General features: G+C 42.4%; 1 protein-coding gene across 2 annotated transcripts in view; it reads left to right on the forward strand.

Annotated features, from left to right (window-relative positions):
• The window catches only part of NWD2 (NACHT and WD repeat domain containing 2), a 100,535-nt gene that overhangs the window by 48,138 nt on the left and 25,925 nt on the right, over positions 1-26,472 (forward strand). The window contains exons 1-2 of one of the 2 annotated variants that reach the window (XM_061584002.1): positions 12,348-12,408; positions 12,723-12,839. In XM_061584002.1, coding sequence (XP_061439986.1) covers positions 12,400-12,408; positions 12,723-12,839 — 126 coding nt within the window. In that variant the 5' untranslated portion in view covers positions 12,348-12,399. Of the gene's footprint in view, positions 1-12,347; positions 12,409-12,722; positions 12,840-26,472 lie in introns of those variants that run through there. The other variant, XM_061584001.1, reaches the window with a different exon arrangement.

The raw sequence follows: 26,472 nt of genomic DNA on the forward strand, positions 1-26,472 counted from the left end.
TACCATACTACTAGCAGAAACCAGTAATGATTTGAAACGAATGCTGATGAAAGTTAAAGAAGAAAGCACAAAAGCAGGACTACAGCTGAACGTCAAAAAGGCTAAAGTAATGACAACAGAAGATTTATGTAACTTTAAAGCTGACAATGAGGACATTGAACATCAAGGATTATCAATATCTCGGCACAGTCACTAACCAAAATGGAGACGATAGTCAATAAATCAGAAGAAGGCTAGGACTGGGGAGGGCAGCTGTGAGAGAACTAGAAAAGGTCCACAAATGCAATGATGTATCCCTGAACACCAAAGTCAGGATCATTCAGACCATGGTATTCCCGATCTCTATGTATGGATGTGAAATTTGGACAGTGGGAAAAGGCTGATAAGAGAAAAATCAACTCATTTGAAACGCGGTGTTGGAGGAGAGCTATGCGCATACCATGGACTGCGAAAAAGACAAACAATTGGGTGTTAGAACAAATTAAACCAGAAATGTCACTAGAAGCTAAAATGATGAAACTGAGGTTATCATACTTTGGACACATCATGAGAAGACCTGATTCACTAGAAAAGACAATAATGCTGAGGAAAACAGAAGGGAGTAGAAAAAGAGTAAGGCCAAACAAGAGATGGATTGATTCCATAAAGGAAGCTACAGATCTGAACTTACAAGATCTGAACAGGGTGGTTTACAACAGATGCTCTTGGAGGTCACTGATTCATAGGGTCGCCATAAGTTGTGATCCACTTGAAGGCACGTAACAGCAAACCCCTAAAAAGGAATCTGCATTTGACAAAGTGAGGTCTGGCCTGTGAAAATGTATTGTGCAATATATGTCCCTGTGGTGTCACAATAGCGATTACTTTCTTCAACCAATATTCATTTCACTGATATGATTGTCTATCACTCACCATATGCTCAGAGGCACATGTTACCAAATTCTTCCAAGCTACACAGCAAGTGGATTGGACCATGAAAGACCAACCCAAATGGTGTTTGCATTTTGACCAATTTGCAGGGCAGCACAACAATATCTCAGAGAGGAGTTCAGGTCTCCTGCTCCCCTGGTGCATTCACTATAGCTGCCCAATTTCCCTGCTTTTCAAAGTTTGATAGAAATATCTGTGGGTTATAGGTAAATTCTTAAACCGCAAGTTTTTTTGTCTATTAGTGAATTTCTCTGCTTTTTAATCTGGGAGGCAAGAAATGGGATCATGTGCAAGTTTGTTGGGAATCAACTGATCATTTGAATGCTTATTGAGTTCAGTGGGATTTACTCCCCTGCAATTATGCTTAGGATAGGTGAAACTGACCACAGGGCATGGGGAGGGGAGGAGGAGGAAGGGGAGGAAGGGCAGAGGGCAGGAGGGGGAGGGGAGCAGACAGGAGGGGGAGGGGAGGAGAAGAGCAGATTTGATCATTTGCATGTTTATTGAGTTCAGTGAGATTTACTCTCGTGCAATCATGCTTAGGATAGGTAAAACTGACCGGGGGGAGGGAGGGAGGGCTGGAGTGGGCAGGGGAGGAGAAAGAAGGAAGAGGGGAGGGGAGGAGGAAGGGAGAGGAGAGGGGAAAGAGGGGAAAGACAGGTCTGATCATTTGCATGCTTATAGAGTTCAATGGGATTTACTCCTATGCAATCATGGTTAGGATAGGTAAAACTGACCATGGGGGAGAGGGAGGGGGAGGGGGAAGTATCAGGTTGGAGGGGGGCAAAGGAAGGGGGAGGGGAAGGCAGGTTTGATCATTTGCATGCTTATATAGTTCAATGGTATTTACTCCCATGCAATCATGCTTAAGATAGTTAAAACTGACCATGTGGAGGAGGAAGGGGAGGGGAAGGAGGGGATTGGAAGGGGATGGGGAGGGAGAGGCAAGAGGGAGGGAATAGGAGGAAGGAGAAGGTAGGGTGGGTTTGATCATTTGCATACTTTTTGAGTTCAATGGGGTTTATCATCTTTGAAAATGAAAATGGACTGCCTTCAAGTTGATCCCGACTTATGGAGACCCTATGAATAGGGTTTTCATGATAAACGGTATGCAGAGGTGGTTTTACCATTGCCTTCCTCTGATGCTGAGAGGCAGTGACTGGCCCAAGGTCACCCACTGAGCTTCATGGCTGTGTGGGGATTCAAACCCTGATCTCCCAGGTCATAGTCCAACACTGACCTGGGGGAGGGGTGGGGAGGGTAGGAGGAGGGTAGGGGATGAGATTGGGTGGGTGGGTACTGGGCAGAGGAGAAGCCCCTTTCCTTTCCAAAAGGAAAACATTGTAAATAGTATCATTGCTTTTCAGCATTTCCCCCAACTTTTTATTCTACAGCAGCCACATGTAGCCTCCCATCCAAATTTAAACCAAAGCTGTCCCTGGCCACATCCACACCAGGCCTTTATTTCACTTTGGACAGTCATGGCTTCTCTCAAAGAATCCTGGGAAGTGCAGTTAGTGAAGGGTTCTGAGAGTTGCTAGGAGATGCCTTGTTCCCCTCACAGACCTTCAATCAGAGTGGCTGACTATTCAACCGGTCTGGCCACTGGAGCTCTCTCAGTGGAATAGGAGTCTCCTCTCAGCACCCTCCACAAACTACACTTCCCAGGATTCTTTGGCGGAAACCATGACTGCCTCAAGTGAAATCAAACTCTGGTGTGGATGCGGTCCCCTGATTAGTCAAGCCAAACAGCTGTGAGTCTGGCTTTTAGAACACTGACCATTGGTTCTTATTGGGCATGTCTGACACTATCATTGAGTTCAAGGCAAAATTTCTTAAATTAATTAAAAATCAGCCAGGCATTTTTTTAACTTTTAAACTGCAGAACATGAAGGTATGGGGCAAGGTCAGTAATAGGATTCCAGGTACTATGTGAACATGGCTGATTTTTAATGAATTTCAACAGATGAGAACCCAAAAGGCCTCTAGGGGTTTTTTTCTCTCTTTTTAGACTTTGAACTCTCAATTCTCTCTTACTGTTTTGTGTATCGCCATGAAAATTGAGAGGGTTGTTAAGCAAGCGTTTCTGAGTTCAGGACTATAAGTTTTGTACGGTTTTGTTTTGAAATGAGCTTATGGGAAGCATCAGAAAGTCATGGGTGTATTTTCAGTTTAACATTGTGGAATGTGAAAAATCCATGCTGCCTATAGTAGACAGCCACTCTCGTGGCTGTATAATATATATATATATATATATATATATATATATTCACATAATTCACATATGTGTTCTTTTTGTAATGTGTAAATTGGCTATACAGTTTCATCCTTTGCCATCTTTATGTCAGTATCCATCTTCCACAATGGACACTGATACAAATATATTTAGCATCTTTGCAATTTCCTCATCTTTTCAGATCTTTCATACCTTAGCCATCTAGGGATCATATCACCTCCCTGGTTGGTTTTCCTGCTGCTAATGCAGATGTGAAGAACCTTTGGCCCTCCAGATGTTGCAGAATTACAGCTCCCATCATTGCCATTGCCTTTACTTGCTAGGGCTGATGGGAGCTGTAGTTCAGCCTCATCTGGATGGCCAAAGGTTCCCCACATCTGCCCTAATGGGTGGCATTTAATGCTAGTCCTATTCATTAACTTAACTAACTTAAGTTCATTAATTTCAGTGGGTCTACTCCCAGTAGGACATAGTTGAATATCCCTTTAGCAAATTGTTTCTTGGATTCCTTTTTACCATGGTCATCAACTTATTTTTGTGCAAGACATCTGCCTTTTCAAGAATGCCTTCTTTTTTTATGGCTTCCTTGATCCTGCTGTTTAACCATGCTGTCATCCTCTTGGATTTGTTCATTTCTTTTCTAGTCTGTAGTGTATGTTTTATCAAAGACTCTGCTGTTTTTAAATAACCTCCAGCTTCATGAAGAAATTTGACCCTTCCAACTCTTCCCTTCAGCTTGCATTTAAATATCCCCTTTTACTCAGAAATCACTATTTTGAAATTAAACGTAGCTGCATTAGACCTCCTAGGCAATTTTGAACTCAGATATATATTGAATGTGATTGTGTTGTGTTTGATGTTCCCAGTTTGGCAATAATTATATCCTTCAGGTCTAGGCTGCTCTACCACTGTGCCCTCCAGTCTGGTGGTACTGTTGTTTAACACCATATCATAACATAACATAACATAATTTGAAAAGCTATATCATATTTTTTAATCTTTGTTTTTACTTTGGGGATGTGGTGAATTTTTGTTTTTGCTGTATCTATGCCGCTTTTGATTTTCCGGTTTTACATTGTACTTAAATTGTTTTATTACATTTTACTGAAAGTCACCAAAATAATTTTATTTTATGGGGCTGCATACAAATGTCATTAAGATAAATACAATTCTTCTTTATAGGCCTTATTATTTGCAAGCATGCATGCATGCAATTTGCAGTATTTTATTGGCTGTCTATTGTCTCTATATGCTTGGTATCCTGTCCTGTCATCAGTTTGAAAACCTAGAAAATTCAGATTATCTAAGGGACAAGTGATCTTAAACCAGATATTTCTCAACTTCTATTGGCTTTTACAACAACAACAACAACAGTAATATTGTAGAACCATGACACAAAAACATCAGGTTTGCCTAATTTTTAACACATGAGGAACAACACAAAATGTGACTAGGTTCTTATTTTGTACAACAGTATGTGTGCATATCCAATCAGGCATCAAGTTATTTCTGTTTAGTGGCCAAAAATACTGAGTTGCAATGATGCTTGGGACATGATCCCAATCATGCTTGGGACATGAAAGCCAGAACTGGGATAACGGTATGCCAACTTGCACTGTAGGACATGATTTTCCTTTGCGAGTTCCTTTCTTTTTAAAAGTCAATGAATTGCCTTTCACTTGCACATAGTGTGAATACTGATGGTTTTTTATTTTATTTTTTATTTATTTATATAATATTTATACCCCGCCCTACTTCTGGAGAACTCAGGGCGGCTTACAATTAAGAACCATAAACAATTAAAACAGTAATCATACAGATTAAGACGTTTAAAATGATTAAAAATCAAGAGAAAATAAAAATATTTGTCAATTTCAGTTAAAAGCTCGTCTAAATAAAACAGTCTTCACCTGGGCACGAAAAGACAAAAGCGAAGGGGCCAATCAAACCTCACTGGGGAGGGAGTTCCACAATCTGGGGGCAGCCAGCGAAAAGGCCCTATTCTGTGTTTTCGCAAGAAGAACTTGCGGAAAAGATGGAATAGTGAGTAAGGTCTCACCAGATGATCTTAAAGTCCAGATAGGTTATGTAAATGTTGGTTTGGGGAGAAATATTTACATTTTTTAAACTTTACAATTAGGTCCCCCCACCCCACCCCATAAATTGATATGTAAAAGAATAGTGCAGTGACATGTGTTGGTTGCTGTAGTTTGGGAGTCTTTTGGGATTTATATGTACTACCTGTTTCTTCATGTTCGACATGGTTGTGCTGTTGGATCAGAAATGATAGCAAAGTTTAATTAAGGGGAAATCCCACCATTCTTTCCTGACAGAAGTTCCAAATATATTGTCAGTAAAATGCAGTTAATGCTGCCTTCAAGACGGAAGGCCTTGTGAGTAAGGAGAATATTTATTTATTACATTTATACCCTGCATTTCTTTTCATGAGAGAAACCCAAGGCGGCTTACATCTGGTTCCCAGGCAGTCTCCCATCCAAGCACTGACCAGACCTGACCCAGGGAGCTGGCTTTATGTGCCTTCAGACCATATCTACACTACTGACTTAAATTCAGTACTTGTATCAGTACCAGATGCTGATGACAAACAACAGGGATCATCTTCATCACCATGCCCTGCTTGGCAGTCCCAGAGGTATCTGGCTGACTATTATTGGAAAGCCAGACTAGGTGGACCCTCAGTATGATCCAGGAAGACGATTCTTGTGTTTTTAAAACAGGTACCTTCAGTTGCTTCCATAGCATGAACTTTTATTTCTACAAGCCTTGTGTAGATCCTTTCTTTTTGGGATTGGACTGCAAACTATGTTCAGTAAAAAGGAAATCCTAAATAAATCCTAGTATTACTGTATTTCAATAAGCCTTACTGCACAATTAAACTGCAAATAAAAAAGTTAGTCCCTACCTTCTTTCAGCTCTTTGATTTCTTATTTTAAATTACTCATCCTTAACATAATCGAAAGAGTCATTTAATTCAAACCTTTCTGAACCTAACAGTTTGAACAGATTGGCTGAAGCCTATGATGCATGAGAGATACAATGGAATACCAAATTCAGCCATAACATCAGATAAATCAGCAGTAGTAGTGAAGATGTAAACATAAACACGAGAGAGAGATGTTCAAGTGCCTGTGCAATTAAAAAGACCGTGATATTTAGTGAATGTACTGTACTTCGTATGTTAACAGTCTGAATCACCATATAGGTGAAATCTCCATTCTAGTGATAGTATGCAAATCCTTACAATTAATTCAAGCTGCAATCCATGCACACTTACTAGGATGTAAGCCCCACTGAATTCAGTGGGACTGCTTCCAAGTAAACATGTATAGGATTGTCCCTGTTAGTAACTAAAAAGTCATTGACTACAGTGACCATGTTTTTAATTTTAGAAAGACTAAAGAACCAACTACATTGGCTCTCTCTTTTATCTCACTCCTGCTAGAGTTGAAGCACATGCAAAGCGCTTATTTCCATGTCCCCTTCCTAGTGTAAATTCACAAATAGGCAAAAAACCCTTGCAGTTTAAGAACATTCCTATAGCCAATAGATATTTCTATCACATTTTAAAAAGCATGGAAATTGGGCAGCTATAGTGAATGCACCAGGGGAGCAGGAGACCTGACCTTCTGTCTGATATATTGTCCTACAAATCTGTTAAAATGCAAACACAATTTGGGTTGGTCTTTCACAGTCCAATCCACTTCCTGTGTAGCTTAGAAGAATTTGGTAACACTTTTTTGTCAAATAACCAAGGCGAAGAGCCAGGACAGGCTACAGGGGCAACCACAGGTACACATCGACAGCAGCAGCCTCCAGTGGTTCACTGGCTGGGAAACAGGAGATTGGAGACTGATCTCCACCAGAGAGAAGGGGATAAATGTACCCCCCACTCACCTTTTGCATGCTTGAAGGAAATTATCATGTCATAGATGCCAGGAGTACATGGGCTACAGGATGACCCCTGGTCTGATGGAACAGATTGTGTTTTACAAGCAGGGTGTCTATGGTTCAAATTTATTTATTTATTTATTAAATTTATACCCCGCCTTATGGCCAAAAGGCCCTCAAGGCGGCTTACAAAAGAAAATGAACATAACAATACATCAATAGAACATAATACTTAAATAAAATAATACAGTTCTCAAAATTAAATAACAATTCTCAAAATTAGATAACAAATAACATTGTTAAAAGCAAATCCAGGGTGAAGCCCCACGCTAGGAAAGGGGAAGGGGCCTTCTATACACAGGCACACTGCATCAATCAGAAGCACCAAATGGAACAAAAGCCTGGCTCTCGTTTGGCCCATTACTAGCAACCCATGTAACCAGTCCACCCCCTTCATTTTTGGGGATGGCCCAAGACTTGCTGAAGCTAGAACCTGTTAGGGTGGTGGAAAGGGTAGCACGTGCAGTGTCAATTATGTCACCAATTCCTTCACTGTTGCATAAGTCTCTCATGGAGCTTGTGAGGGTACAGGAGGCTCCTGGGACAAGTAGGATAAGAACACAGGTAGGCTAATAGCCAGTAGCATCCTGGTCTCTACTACTGATCAAGGGATGGGTCTCCCTCATAGTCAGTATGGAATAGGGTATGGGATGGAACAGTGGTCTGTGGAGACAGAAAGCAAATAACATGCAGTAGCCAGCAGCTGGAGTTCATAGTCTCTGGACTTGGATGCCCAATAGGTATTGGTGAGAGAGAAGAGGCAGTGGTGCTGAGTGCTCAGCCAATGCTCATGCCCCAGCTTCTCCCCACCACTGCATGGGGGAAGGGGCAGACTGTAGTTACTATGAGTGTATGTCCCCCCTTCTCCTTTGGGAGTTGTAGTGAAGCATTAAGGGTGCAGTGGCCATGATCTTGCAAGGCAAAAGTCCTCTTGAGTATTTGGATAACAATGGGAATGGCTGGAGTGATACATATGACCTTTGCCAACAGAGATCTTATTTGCGTGTGGTCCCTGCTGTTGGGAGAGGGGAAGAGGACAGTGCTAGAATGGGAGTGATGTGGGAGACAGTTGCAGCAGTCATACATTACACAGCATGCTTCCCCTGGGTGGGATGCTCTGATGTGGCACCATCAGCTGCTGGATTGGAGCAGGGTTGGTTGTTTGTGTCTGGAGTCCCAAGGCAAGGTACCCACTAGGGTTCTAGGCACAAATGTATTAAAACAAATTGATCCATATGTTCTGGAGACACACGGTTTTATGTAAATTGCCCCCTTTGTATGCAAAGTGTCCTTTCTCTCCATCACCATAAGTTACCACTTGCAAGCTCAAAGTGTGTACAATAAAACATGTGAGAGAAATGGCCCCATGCCCTGTCTTCTGAGTTATGGTCTTCCTGTGTAGGGTTAATATATTGCTGGTGGTACTGCTGTGTTTAGGTGATGAATTACATTGTGTCCTATGATCAGTCATGGAAATGTGGAAGGGAAATTCCATGCGCTCTGGGCTCTGGTGCTGATGTAAAATTGGGTTGTTGGTGGGGCCATGGCCACGGACCAAAGGGTTATGGCATATGACATAAGTGTGCTCCTCCTGTGTTGTCTCATCCAAGATACCATCCTGTCTCCACCATTCTACCACCATATCTTCACTGGCAGAACATCACTGTTGGCATACTGTTGCAGTGGTGTTTCTGGTGGCAAGACTTTCATCAAAACTTCTAGCTCAAATTTCCCCCTTCTTGGAACCCCACATGTTGTTAGATTACAATCCCAAGTTGAACAGCGCTACTATAGCCCCTAAACCAGTATGTGATTGTACCTTGAGGCTCTATCAATACTCTTCCTTGTGCTCCCAATTTGTTCAGTTCCTCTGTGCCCTGGTTTGCATACATGAATAAGCAGCTACATAAGGGGGGGGGAACTATGAGAGAGCCTCTATTGTTCTCCACACTGGGGAAAGAGCTTTTTGTGCCACTTCCTTCAAGTTTGTGTGGGAGCAAGCTAAGGTGCATAAAACAGAAGAATATTGCTGATGAGGTCACTGCTGGGGGCAAGACTGAGCCCCTGAGCACTAGTGGACTATCCCTCTTGTAAATTATGGCATACAAGCTTTTCAACAGATTCTTCTAAATAGTGTACTTAGACTTTCAAAAAGCGTTTGACAAGGTACCTCACCAAAGACTTCTGAGGAAGCTTAGCAGTCATGGAATAAGAGGAGAGGTCCTCTTGTGGATAAGGAATTGGTTACGAAGCAGAAAGCAGAGAGTAGGAATAAACGGACAGTTCTCCCAATGGAGGGCTGTAGAAAGTGGAGTCCCTCAAGGATCAGTATTGGGACCTGTACTTTTCAACTTGTTCATTAATGACCTAGAATTAGGAGTGAGCAGTGAAGTGGCCAAGTTTGCTGACAACACTAAATTGTTCAGGGTTGTTAAAACAAAGAAGGATTGTGAAGAGCTCCAAAAAGACCTCTCCAAACTGAGTGAATGGGCGGAAAAATGGCAAATGCAATTCAATATAAAATTATGTATATTGGAGCAAAAAATCTTAATTTCACATATACGCTCATGGGGTCTGAACTGGCGGTGACCGGCCAGGAGAGAGACCTCGGGGTTGTAGTGGACAGCACGATGAAAATGTCGACCCAGTGTGCGGCAGCTATGAAAAAGGCAAATTCCATGCTAGCGATAATTAGGAAAGGTATTGAAAATAAAACAGCCGATATCATAATGCCGTTGTATAAATCTATGGTGTGGCAGCATTTGGAATACTGTGTACAGTTCTGGTCGCCTCATCTCAAAAAGGATATTATAGAGTTGGAAAAGGTTCAGAAGAGGGCAACCAGAATGATCAAGGGGATGGAGCAACTCCCTTACGAGGAAAGGTTACAGCATTTGGGGCTTTTTAGTTTAGAGAAAAGGTGGGTCAGAGGAGACATGACAGAAGTGTATAAAATTATGCATGGCATTGAGAAAGTGGATAGAGAAAAGTTCTTCTCCCTCTCTCATAATACTAGAACTTGTGGACATTCAAAGAAGCTGAATGTTGGAAGATTCAGGACAGACAAAAGGAAGTACTTCTTTACTCAGCGCATAGTTAAACTATGGAATTTGCTCCCACAAGATGCAGTAATGGCCACCAGCTTGGATGGCTTTAAAAGAAGATTAGACAAATTCATGGAGGACAGGGCTATCAATAGCTACTAGCCATGATGGCTGTGCTCTGCCACCCTAGTCAGAGGCAGCATGCTTCTGAAAACCAGTTGCCGGAAGCCTCAGGAGGGGAGAGTGTTCTTGCACTCGGGTCCTGCTTGCGGGCTTCCCCCAGGCACCTGGTTGGCCACTGTGAGAACAGGATGCTGGACTAGATGGGCCACTGGCCTGATCCAGCAGGCTCTTTTTATGTTCTTATGTTCTTAAAAAGGAGCTTCCTATTTAAATTCCATGTGATCTTCATATTCTTTTGACCACAGTGAGTATATTGTAGGTATCATGTCATCGAGAGCCCATATTAATCCAGCCCAAGATGGTTGTGAATTCATTTCACAATTTTTCAAGATTTTTTAGGGTTCAGTCCAATACTCACTTACTTTGGAAAGAGTCCCATTGACCTAACTTCTCAGTAGGTATGTATAGGATTGTACTGTTGAAGTGCCATATGAATGACAGGGAATAAGATTCATGGCAGGCATTTGGAGCATATAGCAGACTGAAATGTTTATAGAGTACAGCTCTTATCCTGTCATGACTCATTTCATAGCACACTGTTGGCACCAGACAAACGATAAGCTGACAACAGCAGCTGCAACACCCCCTCCCTCAGCACTCCACATGCAGTCTACTTCTCTCATGTTCCCACACCTCCGCTTGTTCCCTCCATTTCACAGTACTAGCCCACACTCCCCACAAATATCCCACATGCTCTATCATGGGGAAGGGCTTTAGGGCTGATCTCCACATTGGGGCCATCATGTGTAAATTGGCTGTAAGAATTTGCAGGTATAGGCAATTCAGTGGCAAATATATGCCAAATATACTGACCAAGATTACTTCATTGGTTTTTGTTTGTTTAAATACTGCATTGCAATACTGTTCCTTCATTCCATCTGAGCTAAAATATGAAGTGAAGTGATACCACACTGTATCACTTAGCCTCTTTAAATAAATATAGCAGCTTTTTACACACACACACACACACACACACACACACACACACACACACACACACACACTAACTTTAACATTATTCAAATTAGATCTGTAGGCATAAAGGAACGTCTAAACAGCAAGCCATCTGTCATTTTATATTCACTGGGACAATTGCTTTCCAAACAGCAAAAACTAAAGCAGCAAAAAAGAAAATGCATTAGGAGTATCTGGCCCTGTCTTCTCTGGAAGGTATAGTGATGGTTGCAAACCTGGCCTCTTTTTATTTTCCTTTATGTCTTTAATTTATTCATTCTTTAAAAAAACAAAACACTTTTGAGCCACCTGTCAGAAAGGGGCAAGGCTGTTTATTCTCAACTGTTCACCTTAAACAGATAGACAGATTTGAGGTTGGGAGTTGCTCCTGTGTGTAGGGGAGCAGCTTGGTTCTCTAGAATTCAGGGAGAGGGCTCACTGTTTCCACCCACAATGCTCTTGTGCCCTGCTGCTGCTGCTCCCCTACCACAATAGAGTAAAAGAGTAAACCTCAGACAAGTAAAACATTAAGTAAATACTGTTGTAACCTGTATCTGTAAAGAAGTAACAAATACTCACAAGCACCCTTCCCAAGTTTATTTATTTATTTAACAACTTGATATCTCATTTTCCAAGAGACGTTCTTCACAAAGCAAAGGACAAAAAGGCATTCTTATTTTTATTCTTATTATTATTACTACTACAATTTAAGTCCCAGGGCTGTTTAAAGCAAATTAAAAATACAATATTAAAAACAGTTTAAACAAATTACAGTACAAGAATTGCATGAGTCCTAAAACATGTATATCTCAGGTGTGAAAGAAATGCCAGGGTAAAGAGGTAAGCCTTCAAGGTGCATTTTAAAATAACAAGGGATGGGGATTGCCTAATTTACATGGGTTTGATTCCATGTCCATCAGCACACCAGGCAACCCCCCAACTGAGATGCACAGTCACAGGTGGAATTTATAAGGGCTATTTCATATATTACACAATAGCAAAACAAATTTGCCACATAGAAAGACCAGACTCAAAAAGGAGCTGCTCCCAGTTCAGGTTCTCTGACAAGTGTACCCACATGACATGACACAAGTATGATGCACATGCTTGTTACTATAAATCAGAAGCGGGGAACCTGTGGTCCTCCAAATGTTGATAGACTCCGTTTCCCATCAGCCCCACCCAACATGACCAGTGGTCAGTGAGGATGGGAGGTAGAGTCCAGCAGCATCTGGAGGGTCACAGGTTAAGTGCCTCTCCTGTGAACCACCACTGGGTCTGATGTGGCATAGCCTTGTTCAGATATTCAGAATTATACACCAGATTTTTTAACTCTCCATTGTTTTATATCAGAATGTTACATTAATGAGGTACACTAAGAATAATACTGTTTGTTGGATTTTCAGGTTATCGACCTATACTGGGGAGTGGAACCAGAGAAATGGGACAGACCAGAGCTCCAGAAAACCCGTATGAAACTCTTAGAAGATTGCCTGAAAACATCTGCAGGTCCATGTTTTGTTGTGGGTATAAAAATAATGCTTTACCTAATTAACCTAGAATCCATACGGCAATTATAGACACTTTCTCCAGAGCATACCTTTACTAAAAGATCTCCTAAGAATTCTTTTGTTGTTGTTGAGCCACTTTGCAGATGTTACTTATTATTCTATCTAGAATATTATCTCAGCAAATCTGTATTAACCTCATTATGTTATACAGAATTACTACAATTACTACTACTACTACATTTGCATATTTTTGCTATGTGCCTTCCCTCATTTTGCTGAATTGTCATTTGAACCAGGGACTTCCTTGCTCACAGTCCATTCTGTTAGCCATTACACTATATTATACAGCCAGGAGAGTGGCTGTATACTATAGCCAGCATGAATTTTTCACATTCAGCAATGTTGAATTTAAAATACTCAGGGCTGGCTCTAAAGGGCAGCCAGGTGGGGCACTGGCCTGAGGGCCCCTGGAGCTACAGAGGCCCCTGAGAGGCCTCTGAGGGGCCCCTCCTCTCTCCTTCCACGATCTATGTCAGGAGCCGCAGATCGCAGGACAGGAGGAGCTTTCAAGCCGCCCACCATCCCCCCGCTTCACCTATCTTGCAGTGCATGCAGGGTTGCCATCAATCAAGATGGCGGCCGAGGTTTCCGTAAGGGGCTGAGGCCTCTGCCGCCGTCTTGGTTGATGGCAGCAATGCACGTGCATATGCCATATTGATTGATGGCAACACTGCATGCGCAGTGCACACAACTGCAAGAAACAGCAGAGAAAGGTAGGTGAAGTGGGGGGAAGCTCCTGTCCTGCGATCCACGCTCCTGCCATGGATCACGGAAGGCGAGCGGAGCGGCCTGGGGCAGGCTGGTGCCCAAGGGCCTCGGCATGCCTGGAGCCGGCCCTGAATACCCCCCATGCCATTCTGATGCTTTTCATAAGCTCATTTCAAAACAAAACCGTACAAAACTTATAGTCCTAAACTCAGAAACACTTGCTTAACAACCCTCTCAATTTTCATGGTGATACACAAAACAGTAAGAGAGAATTGAGAGTTCAAAGTCTAAAAAAAAGAGAGGGGGGGAACCCAGAGCCCTTTTGGACTTTTTTCTGTTCTCATAATCTGTTGAAATCCATTAAAAATCAGCCATGTTCACAGAGTACCTGGAATCCTATTACTGACCTTGCCCCATACTCTGACCTTCATCTTCTGCAGTTTAAAAGTTAAAAAAAATGCCTGGCTGATTTTTAATTAATTTAAGAAATGTTGGCTGGAACTCAATGATAGTGTTGAGCATGCCCAGTAAGAACCAACTGTCAGTTTTAAAACCCAGACTCACAGCTGTTTGGCTTGGCTAATCAGGGGGCCACACCCACACCAAACCTTTATTTCACTTGAGACAGTCATGGTTTCCCCCAGAGAATCCTGGGAAGTGTAGTTTGTGGAGGGTGCCGAGAGGAGACTCCGATTCCACTGACAGAGCTCCAGTGGCCAGACTGATTGAACAGTCAGCCACTCTGATTGAAGGTCTGTGAGGGGAACAGGGCATCTCCTAGCAACTCTGAGCACCCTTCACAAACTACACCTCCCAGGATTCTTTGAGAGAAGCCATGACTGTCCAAAGTGAAATAAAGGCCTAGTGTGGATGTGGCCAGGGACAGCTTTGGTTTAAATTTGGGTGGGAGGCTACATGTGGCTGCTGTAGAATAAAAAGTTGCGGGAAACACTGAAAAGCAATGATACTATTGACAGTGTTTTCCTTTTGGAAAGGGGCTTCTCCTCTGCCCAGTACCCACCCACCCAATCTCCTCTCCTCCCCCTCCTCTTACCCTCCCTGCTCCTCCCCCAGGTCAGTGTTGGACTATGACCTCGGAGACCTGGGTTCAAATCCCCACACAGCCATAAAGCTCAGTGGGTGACCTTGGGCCAGTCACTGCCTTGCAGCCTCAGAGGAAGGCAATGGTAAACCACCTGTGAGTACCGTTTACCATGAAAACCCTATTGATAGGGTCGCCATAAATCGGAATCGACTTGAAGGCAGCCCATTTCCATTTTCAAAGATGATTGCACAGAAATAAAGCCCATTGAACTCAAAAAGTATGCAAATGATCAAACTCACCCTACCTTCTCCTTCCTCCTATCCACTCCCTCTAGCCCCTTCCCTCCCCCTTCCTTTCCCCCTCCCTCCCCATCTCCATCCCCTTCCAATGATTGCATGGGAATAAATACCATTGAACTCTATAAGCATGCAAACAATCAGACCTGCCTTTCCCCTCCTTCCCCTCTCCTCTCCCTTCCTCCTCTCCTCCCCTCTACCTTCTTTCTCCTCCCCTGCCCACTCCAGCCCTCCCTCCCCCAGTCAGTTTTACATATCCTAAGCATGATTGCACAGGAGTAAATCCCACTGAACTCAATAAATATGCAAATGATCAAACCTGTCCTTCTCCTCCCCTACCCCTCCTGCCCTCTGCCCTTCCTGCCCTTCCTCCCCTCCCTCCTCCTCCTCCTCCCCTCCCCATCCCCTGTGGTCAGTTTCATCTATCCTAAGCATGATTGCTGCCCCATTCAGAGTGGGATCCACGAGGCTGAGACGCAGGTGTAATTAATTCTTGTTTTATTAGAGTAATGGATACATCAAAAGCAGTAGGTTTCATAGAGAGTACTAAACTAACTCACTAGAATTCCCTAGCTGCACTCTAGACATGCTCTGCAATGTATAAAGAAAGTTGACTCAGCAGCTCCTCCCCTGGAGCTGCAGGTTTAAGTAGGGAAAGTCCTTGATCTTAATCTCTGACTCCTTCTCAAGTCCTGCCTCTGACCAGTCTGTTTCTTGCAACGACGAGCATTGGGTGATGGGGGGCGGGCATCCAATGGCTCTTCCGAAATGGCCTCGGCAACAGGCTCGATGGCAGGGGGAGGTTGCTCTCCTGGCACCTCCCGAGAACTGCTAGGCAGAGGGGGAGGGAGCGCATGTGACATCCTTCTCCAGTTCTCCCTGTCAGGTTCCCACCTGCTTGTGGCTACTGCCTTTCACTAGGCACCACCAGGGACACCACCAGTCAGGACCGTCCTTTATATGGTTTCTCACTCCACTCTAGCACAGATCTCACTAGATCCCACTGCTAGGCAGCACCACCAGTCACGTCCTGTAACCAATACTCCCAAAGACTTTGCCTGAGTCTCTATATAGCTGGTTACTTTGTGACTGAGTGCTTATGCTGTTCCCAACCCTCTTGTATCTTTATATATAAAGCATACAACTCTGGGTTGCTCTGGATACTTGACTTGTTACAATATCTCCCTTCACTGCTGCCACCATTAGATACAGTTTCTGTTCAGCCTTGGTAATTACCTTGCCCTCCCTTCTGGTTTGTATATTCCCCCAGCCAAGGATCAGGCCTTTGGTAAACCAAATATGTATTTATTTACTAATAACAGGAAATAACAAGATTACTTTAGGAATGTTTCACAAGCATATGGTTTCATATATGGTCACTCTTTATGTTTCTGTTCATATATATACTCTTTCAATATCAGCCAAATACAATCCAAACTTCCCTCAGAACTCTGCCAACCAACCCTCACCAACCAACCTCACTCCAACCAACTCAACAACTTCTCCCCCTTAACAGACTCACAAACCTCCATTTATATCTTCAGCCAGCCAGCCACTCAGCCAATCATCATCCAGCATACTTCAGCTTCTCACCCATGTACTCCCCCTTTCTCCCTCAGTCAATTACCATACATCACCTAATAGACCCGCACTTACCATATTTATAGATGCTTAACCTACAGGAACATCACAGCGCGCCCTCCGGAGCAACTTCCAACGGCTCCTCGTCTTGGTCTGGGGGTGGGGCATGCTCTTCTTCAGAGAGCACACCATCCATGGGAACTGACCCTGGCTCCAACTAACTCCCACATCCCCTATCCTGCGGAGACTCAACAACTCCTGGATCTACCGCTCCTTCTGACAACTGGGGACCCTGAAACTCATGCCTTCCCCCTGAGGCCCAACAATTGCAGGGGAGTAAATCCCACTGAACTCAGTAAGCATGCAAATGATCAATCCATTCTCAGAAAATTTGCATAGGATCCCATTTCTTACCTCCCAGATTAAAAAGCAGATAAATTCACTAATAGGCAAAAAAAACCCTTCCGGTTTAAGAATGTACCTATAGCCCACAGATATTTCTATCAAACTTTGAAAAGCAGGGAAATTGGGCAGCTATAGTGAATGCACCAGGAGAGCAGGAGACCTGACCTCCTGTCTGAGATACTGTATGCTCAGAGGCCCATGTTACCAAATTCTTCCAAGCTACACAGGAAGTGGATTGGACTGTGAAAAAACAACCCAAATTGTGTTTGCATTTTGACAAATCTGTAGGGCAGTACAATAGCTCAGAGAGGAGGTCAGGTCTCTTGCTCCCCTGGTGCATTCACTGTTCTGGACAGGGTTACACTCCCCCTGAAGGAGTGGGTTCGTAGTCAAGTAGCCTCGGTGGCACGGAATGCGTTCTACCAACTTCAGTTGGTAGCCCAGCTATGTCCCTATCTGGACAGGGAGGACCTCACCTCAGTTGTCCATGCTCTGGTAACCTCTCGATTGGATTACTGCAATGCGCTCTACGTAGGGCTGCCTTTGAAGACGGTTCGGAAACTACAGCTTGTGCAAAACGCGGCGGCCAGGCTGATAACGAGGACCAGGCGGTCCGAACATATAACACCTGTTCTGGCCCGCTTGCACTGGCTACCTATATGTTTCCAGGCTAGATTCAAAGTGTTGGTTTTAACCTATAAAGCCTTATACGGCGCGGGACCACAATACCTCCTGGAACGCCTCTCCCAATATGAACCTGCCCATACACTACGTTCAACATCGAAGGCCCTCCTCCGAGTTCCGACTCATAGAGAGGCTCAGAGGATGGTTACAAGAACCAGGGCCTTCTCAGTGGTGGCCCCCGAATTGTGGAATAGTCTTCCTGTTGAGGTGCGCTTGGTGCCAACATTGCTATCTTTTCGGCGCCAAGTTAAAACCTTTCTCTTTGCTCAGGCATTTTAGTTTAATATGTTTAAATTGGTTTTAGATTTGTGGATTTTTATATATATGTTTTTGTACCGATTTATGTGATTTTATTGTGTATACTTTTTGTTGTAGAGCTATGCTAGTGGGGCGGTATAAAAATTTAACAAATAAATAAATAAATAAAATAGCTGCCCAATTTCCCTGCTTTTTAAAGTTTGATAGAAATATCTGTGGGCTATAGGTATGTTTTTAAACCGCAAGGGTTTTTGCCTATTAGTGAATCAGATCTGATCCAGAAGTGCTCCCAGACTGAAGTTAACAGATGGACACATTTTGGTAGTATCATTACTTAAATGCTTTGCATGCACAAAATCCTCGTTAAATTCCTGCCATATCCTTTTAAAATGATCTCAGGTAGCAGATTTGGGACAGGTCCCTGCCTAAGGCCTCAGAGAAACACTGACAGAATAGCTAGATGGGCCCTTATGAGGCAGATTTATAGAGTCCCAAACCAAATTTGCTATTAACTCAATAAATAGTGTTGGCATCTTGCCAGATAGATACAAATTCTTTTCAGCAATTGATACAAAGAAAACATTGTCATCAAATAATTGTCTCCAAGAATATGTTGTGAAGGAGGCTTTTCAGTGCATAGTGTTCTTAATGCCATATTGCAGATTGGAGGACTGAGGCTGAGGGGCCATGGCTTACACAAATGCACAAATGTGAAGGCTCCTTGGAAGGTGATCGCAGCCACTTCACTCGTCTCCAGTCATTTTGCTGCTGCGCCACCCTGAGCTAAGCCATGGCTTGGCTTAGCATGTTGTCTGAACCTGGGCTCATTGTTTAGCTCTCTCCAGATTAACCATGGCCTTTAACGAAGGCTTGTTCTTTTTTTATGGCTTGTGGCTTGTCCAAGAGAGTTCAACCACAGGTCCAGGTTCAGACGAAAAGCTAAGCCATGCCATAGTTTCGCTCAGTGCGGCACGGTGGCAAACCAACAGGGAATAAATGCAGCAGCTGCATTCTTCTCCCTGGTAGCTCATGTAATCCCTTGCAGGTTCTTAAGGGCCAAAAATGAAATGAATTTGCAAAGATTCCATGAATAACTTGTGAACTCTTTTTTTTCATAAAGAAAAACATAACATTAAATAGAACACAGTTTTATATGGTCCTCAGTTTCCAAATACTTAAAAGATCCTTGTCCATGTGTCCTTTCTCTCTTATTCTTAATCTTCAGGAGATGAATAGCTTTATCCCACTGCTCCAAACCACTGCAGCTTCAGCTAGGCCCGGAAAGTCCACAGATTCAGCAAGGCCATATGATTAAAGAATATATATACAAATAACCACCATTCAAATATATATATACTCCTCATACCCTTCCCTACTTCTGTACAATACAGAAATGCATATGTACCTTAACCAAGGGGTTAAAGACCAACTAAATAATAGCTTCCCTAGCAGTAGGGTTGCCAGGTTCCTGGCCTGAGACCGATCCTGTATCTTTAGGAGAAGAGAAAGTCAGCCAAGTGCAGGTGTTATTGCAACCCTTAATGGGAAAAACCACAAGGTGGAATTCTCCCTTCCCCTTGCACAACTTTTAAAGATACAGAAGACCTCTTGGTTGCCAGGCCCAGCCTCAAAGAGTTCTTCTGTATCTTTAAAAGTTGTGCAGGGAGAAGGGAGAATTCCACCTTGTGGTTTTTCCCATTAAGGGTTGCAAGGACACCTGCACTTGGCTGACTTTCTCTTCTCCTAAAGATACAGGATCGGTCTCAGGCCAGGAACCTGGCAACCCTACCTAGCAGCCACAGCCAGGACCAACTTTTCTGCTCCACACTTGCTTTCTTCTTCAAACAGAGTTTTTTCTGCTATGAAACCCCACCCACCAGACTGAACCAACTAAAACAAGATTGTGGGGGTTACACTGACACCCTCATGTATTTGTGCTAAGCTATAGCTTGGCTTAGCATGATGTCTGGACCAGGCCGATATAGTTGCTTGTACACCTAGTGAGTTCATGGCAAAGGTTGTAATCAAACTAGAAAGCTCATGATTTTCAAAATCCTTAATACAGGAAGCAGCATAAGTTATGCAAAGCTAGCAAATGTTTACTGGCATCTTAATTGGCATAACTCATCATGGGCATATCATTTGGGTTTCTATAGTAGGATTTGGGTATATTTTGGTGTGGAATACACATAGCATGTATGAGACAGACTGCAATGGCCTATGACTGTACAGTTACATTCACCCATTCATACAATCGTGAGTGAAAATTGCTTATGTAAATTAAGGTGCAAAAGAGCTGACCTCAATCTTTGCAGCTTTATGGAATATATATTCTTTGCCTATCTGCTCATTTCACCATTGAGGTTCACAGCCTGTTGGACTTTTCTATAACAGCTATAGAGATGCCAACAGATCCAGCAGCATTGACTAAAGGGAGAACATTTGGATATATTCTCTGGACACATTGGCACCATATGGCCTGAACCTGGAGAACAGTACCAGCATCACTTAGATTTTGCAAATGAAGCCCCTCTGAGCATTCCACCCTCAAAGCTCTATAACTGCCACCTTGGCAACAGTATTTGTATGTTAGCAGCTGATGAAGGTGAAAGCCGAAACATTTTGGTATTACAATAAAAACCTCTGTTTTGTTAATCACAATTACGTGTGTATATATATTGCCTAACACTTGTGGCTCCATTTTTAGAGCAACTGTTCATACACACATGCACACACTCTCTCACACATGCTATACAGGTGCACAGATCAGGAATGTCAGGAGATAGCATATTTTATTGTGCTTGTGAAGAGAAGCTTTACCAGAAACATAGCATGAATCAAGAAGGAGTTCAGGGAGAGAGAGGCACTTGGGAGAATAAGTGCTGAGAGAAATGGGGTGGGGTGGAGAGGGAAAGAAATGAGCAGGTAGGCAAAGAAAGAGTGAGACTCCTGAGTAAGCTTAGCAGTCATTGAATAAGATGAGAGGTCCTCTTGTGGATCAGGAACTGGCTAGAAAACAGGAAGCAGTGAGTGGGAGTAAATGAACAGTTCTCCCAGTAGAGGGATGCAGAAAATGGAGTCCCCCAAAGATCAGTATTAGAACCTGTACTTTTTAACGTGTTCATAAACTATCTAGAGTTAGAAGCAGTGGCCAAGTGATGATACTAAGTTGTTCAGGGTCATTAAAACAAAAATCTTGATTTCACATAGACGCTCATGGGATCTGAACTGGCGGTGACTGACCAGGAATGAGACCTTGGGGTTGTCATGGATAACTCAGTGAAGATGTCAACCCAGTGTGCGGCAGCTGTGAAAAAAGTCCATGCTAGGGATCATTATGAAAATAATTGAAAATAAAACTGCCAATATCATAATGTCGTTATAAAAATCTGTGCTGCAACTTTATTTGGAATACTGGTCACTTCGCCTCAAAAAGGATATTGTAGAGTTGGAAAAGGTTTGGAAAAGAGTAACCACAATGATCAAGGGAATGGAGCAACTCCACATTGAGGAAAGGTTGCAGGATTTGGGGCTTCTTAGTTTAGAGAAAAGGTGAAAAAGAGGTAACATGATGGAAGTGTATAAAATTATGCATGGCAAGGAGAATATGGATAGAGAAAAGTTTTTCTCCCTCTCTCATAACACTAGAAATTGTGATTCCCAGTGAAGCTAAATGTCGGAAGATTCAGGACAGACAAAAGAAAGTACTTCACACAGCACACAGTTAGAACTATGGAATTCCCTTCCACAGGAGGCAGTGATGGCCACCAGCATGGATGGCTTTAAAAGAGGATAGACAAATGCATGGAGGATAAGGCTATCAATGGCTACTAGCCATGATTGGCTATGCTCTGCCTCCCTGGTCAGAGGTGGTATGCTTCTGAATACCACTACCTGGAAACCACAGAAGGGGAGAGTACTGTTGCTCTCATGTCCTGCTTGTAGGCTTCCGATAGACATCTGGCTGATCACTGTGAGAACAGGATGCTGGACTAGATGGGACATTGGCCTGACCCAGCAGGCTCTTCTTATGTTCTTATGAGAGGTGGGAGGGTAAGAGAGGAGAAAGAAGCGAGTGAGAATGTGATGTGGGAGAAAGAAATACAGATAAAGTAACAATAAATAGAAATAGGTAAAATATGTCAACAGTTGTCACCCATGGCTTGCTAATGGTGGTAGGAAAGAGTTATGTGCAATAGCCGAAACATTGTCTGTAGGTTTTACAGATATAGTCCCTTTTCCTTTCTATAAGGTTGAAGAACCATCTTGCCTTTTTTGGTGTTTGAAAATGACCATCAATGGGAATATATTATAATGGCCAAATGCAGCACATGCTTCTTAGCCAGTGAGTTAACTTGAAAAGGTAACTTCACTAAGATTTTTGTGTGCCCGTAAAGGTTTCCCCATACTTTCAGGTCTGAAGGGAAAATGTAGAAATTGTCTTTATCACTTACTGGCAGTTTCTGTATTATGTAGACCTAAGTTTGCTTCTAATTGCTGGTTATGCTAACACATTCACAGAAGATGAATTGTAGCTCATTTCTAAGAATTTTCTAGTCACAATTTGGACTTTAAAAGCTGTACTGCTCAGAGTGTGGAGACAAATGGAGTGCTGAATCATAGTGGTTCTTAGAAGAGCAACAACAATACCAGTCATAGATTCTTCCATCTTAGAAGTTTATATTACAGTCTCAATTTTGTGAAGATACTTTCATATTTTTCCTTGTTGGATCTGTTAATTGGCATTTTGGACAAGGCTTTAAGTGACAGATTCTTTTCATTAATAAAAAAATGTACAGAACACAGTGAAACAATTGTATTTGCGCAGTCAAGGACACTGATAAGCACATAATATACTATGTGGGGTTTCTCTTTACTCCAAGGCTCTGTCCCTAATTATAGTAGGGAATAATGTGAAAGCAATAGAATATATTTTTCTTTATCACAGCAGCAAATGCAGCAAAGCAATTTGGTATGTGGTGGGATCAATAGCGTAAGAGCAAACTAGAATACAGGGAATTCTTTCACACTCTCTTCTGCAGACTTGTTTTTAAATCAAAAGCAGCACAGGCAAATTGTGAGTCTGAAGGAAAGGCAGTGAGGATAGGCTGCTTAACCCTCTCCATGTTACTTTTAAGCTCAACATTCCCCTTTCTCAAACTGCTTTGGCATCCACATGTGAAGAAATACGGAGTTTGGGAAGAATGAGCTTTTTACATTTTAAAATGACTGGATAGGATAGGGTTGAGCAGCCTCTTCTTGCTTGCTCTTCCTCCACTCAATTCACAGCCTATTCAGGTTGTTTTACATTTTGTTTTTGTCTTTAAAAGGCAGAAGGGAGAATCTCAAAATTATCTGTAAAGTGTAGGTTAGTCCTAAGTTGAAAACAAAGGCTTAGCTGTTACTGTAATAGGGATGGGACTAGAGTCTGACTGTGTAAGCTTAGATGGTTCTATGAGGTTGAATTTGAGTGCAACACCACTAACCACTGCAGTTTAAAAAAGAGAGAGGGAGTTTAACGTCTGTGCCTCAATAATACATGGCATTTATATATCATTGTAAGACAAAGTTGATGGCCAGTTGAGTGGGAAAGTACCTGCTTTGGACTGGGTCACACTCTCTCTAAAGGATCAGGTTCACACCATGGGGTTATTTATGAACTCAACACTGCTCCTGAAATTCCACAGGTAGCAGCTGTGCTCAAGCCTTCTATTGGCTTCCATTAATTCAGCAGTATTCCCAATACTGGAAAACATCTAAGCAGTGTCATTAACATTTTGGTGACAGATGGAAATGTGTCCTGTGTTGGGCTGCTTTTGGAGACAGTTTAGAAACTTGTTATCAGGCAATACACACAGGGGCCCTTGAATGTTCCACCTATTTTGCAGCATCTGCACCAGCTGCTAAGTTGTGTCTGGTCTCAGTTCAAGATACTGGCTTATTTGTTTGTTTCAAAATATTTATATTCTACTTTTTATGCAAGAGGTTCTCAAAGTGGCTGGTTTGATGGTCTGATCACCTCCATTGAAATATACCAATGAGGCCCTGATGAAAACATGGTATTATATTGTTATATGGAAGCCAGGATGCCCTCACAGCCCCATGATGCTGTTAGAGTGTCTGATCTCTGGAACGCCTTCTTGTGTGTGGCTCTGTTGTCCTTCCAGAGACAAATTAAAACCTTTCTCTTCTGTTGTTCCTTCTGAATTTTTAAAAATGTTTTCCTCTTCTGTTGTCTGCTTGTTTATTGGCTTTGTTCTTAGTTTGTATTGTTTGGTCCTTGACTTTTTATAATATGTTCTGATTTGGTTGTTTTAAATTTTGGCTGTACGCTGCCTTGAAAGACAGCTAGATATAGACAAAGATATAGATATATGTTATAATAAAAATGTAAGACTGTCGTCACACAGTCCCTGGTGGAGGATTTGTAGTGCCTCATCACAATCCTGGATTTGCAGAGTAGGGGAGCAAAAGCAAAGGCAGATTGCACAATAGCAGTGGCTGTGGCATGGGAGTAAGAAGGGAGGGACACTGTCAGGGGGAAAGTGGTGGTTTAAAACAATGGAGTGGCTGGATAGATTAGGAAAGGAGGAACATTAAGGGTTTTTTAAAAATTAACAAGAAGAAATAGCAGAGATGTGTACAACGCTGAAGCTAAATCAGCAGAGGCTTTTTATTTTATTTATTTAATTAATTAATTAATTTGTATCCCACCCTTCCTCCCAGCAGGAGCCCAGAGCAGCAAACAAAGCACTAAAAACACTTTAAAACATCATAAAAACAGATCTTAAAATACATTAAAACAAAACAGCGTTAAAAATATTTTAAAAATCTTTTAAAAAATGGTTAAAAAACAAATTAAGCAATTCTAACAGGCTTTCCCTACTCTCTTCTCATTGTACTCAAACTTTGTTTTAAACTGTGACTATTTTCCTCTCAGTGGCTTCCCCTGCTCATTCTGCTAAAACCTCTGCTGTTATTTAAATCCACAGTTTTTCTCTCACTATTTCTCAATCCCTGGTTCCGTTAAACTTCTGTTGTTTAAAACTGACATTTTTCTCTCAGTGTCTCTCAGTCCCTGCTTTACTCAGACCTCTGCCATTGTTTAAAACCACAATTTTCCTGTGTACCCGTTAATCCCTACTTTACTCACACCTCTGTCATTGCTTAAAACAGCCACTTTCCCCCACTGTACTCAAACTTCTTCTTCCATTCCTTAGCTGTCTCATGTGAGAAAAACAAGGGATACAGAGCCCTCAAATGTTCCATAATACCTTCACACAATGTATTTCACTCCTAGTACCATGTGCTGTCTTCAACATGAAGTTCCAGAATCAATGTAGAGGTATTTTATTAACAAGCAAGCACCCATGTACATACAACATCCATCAACTGACGATTCTATCCATCTTGAAGATACAGTAACATATATCAACACAGGGGGTGTGTGCAAAGGGGGCTACATAATAGGAGGTAGGAGGAGGCATGGAAATGGGTGATTTGTGTCCAAGGGAAAGTTGAGAAAAGAATGGGGAAGAAAGAGAGTGAAGGTGAAAAGGGGGTGGGTGTACAAAAGGGGATGACAGAATAGGAGAGAGGGGAGGAGGCATGGAAATGGGAGTGGCCTGTGTGCAATGGGTAGAAAATGGAGAAAAGAGGGGAAAGGGGGGAAAGGTGCGAATGGGATTGCAAAAAGGAGGGAATAGGAGGCATTTAATGGGGGTGAAGATGAAAGTGGGGACATGAAAGGAGCTGCAGAACAGGAGGGGATGGTGGCTTCATAATAGGGTGGAAGAAGAAAAGGGTGCTTAGAAGTTGCAGTGTGTGGGAAGAGGAAGATGCAGAAGGTGACTATGGAGGTCATTCACGTGCAAGGAGAAGTTTCACGAAGGGAGGGTAAGGAGGCATGGACTTGAGGATGAAAATTAAAACGGGTGCAAAATGGGGCTGCATAATAGAAGAGAGAAGAATCTTCAGAAATTGGGTTTGAAAAGTGAAGAGGAAGTTTAATAGTTACATGTGGTGGGAAGGGGAAGGTTGGGGGATTGGAGGGGGTCGGCGAATTGAGTGTACAGGGGCACAGCCCCTAGTTTGTGTGTGTGTGTGTGTGTGTGTGTGTGATATAAAATGCTCTTAAATAAATAAAATATGCCAACAGCAAAGTTGTGCTGCTTTAAAAAAGGGGGGCTGCTTGCATTAGCAGTGTACTCATGGGAGAGTAGTTTGGAAGCCATGAACTCATGTAAGATCATAGCTTAGTGAAAAGAAAATCCACAACAGTTTGTTTGGAGTGTAAAATATGGTTGTTCTTTGAGATAAAAAATTGCACTAATTGCATGGCAGATGCTAGAGAGTTAAAGCAAAGCACTTATATAGTTCCACTTAGTGTGAAATGTTTTTATTTGCTGTTTTCGCCTGATCATTATATGAAGATACTTAACTGCACTTCAAATTGTGTTTTGCTACCGCAGTTGTCCCAGTTCAAAGCAGCCTTCGCTATTCTGACATAATATATTTATTTATTTTATTTATAAACATATTTATATACCACAATTTCATTTAAAAAAAAATCAAAGAGGTTTACAACAAATAAAAAAACAATGAAAAC

This window comes from Rhineura floridana, chromosome 9, assembly GCF_030035675.1.
Source record: "Rhineura floridana isolate rRhiFlo1 chromosome 9, rRhiFlo1.hap2, whole genome shotgun sequence".
NCBI lineage: Eukaryota > Metazoa > Chordata > Lepidosauria > Squamata > Rhineuridae > Rhineura > Rhineura floridana.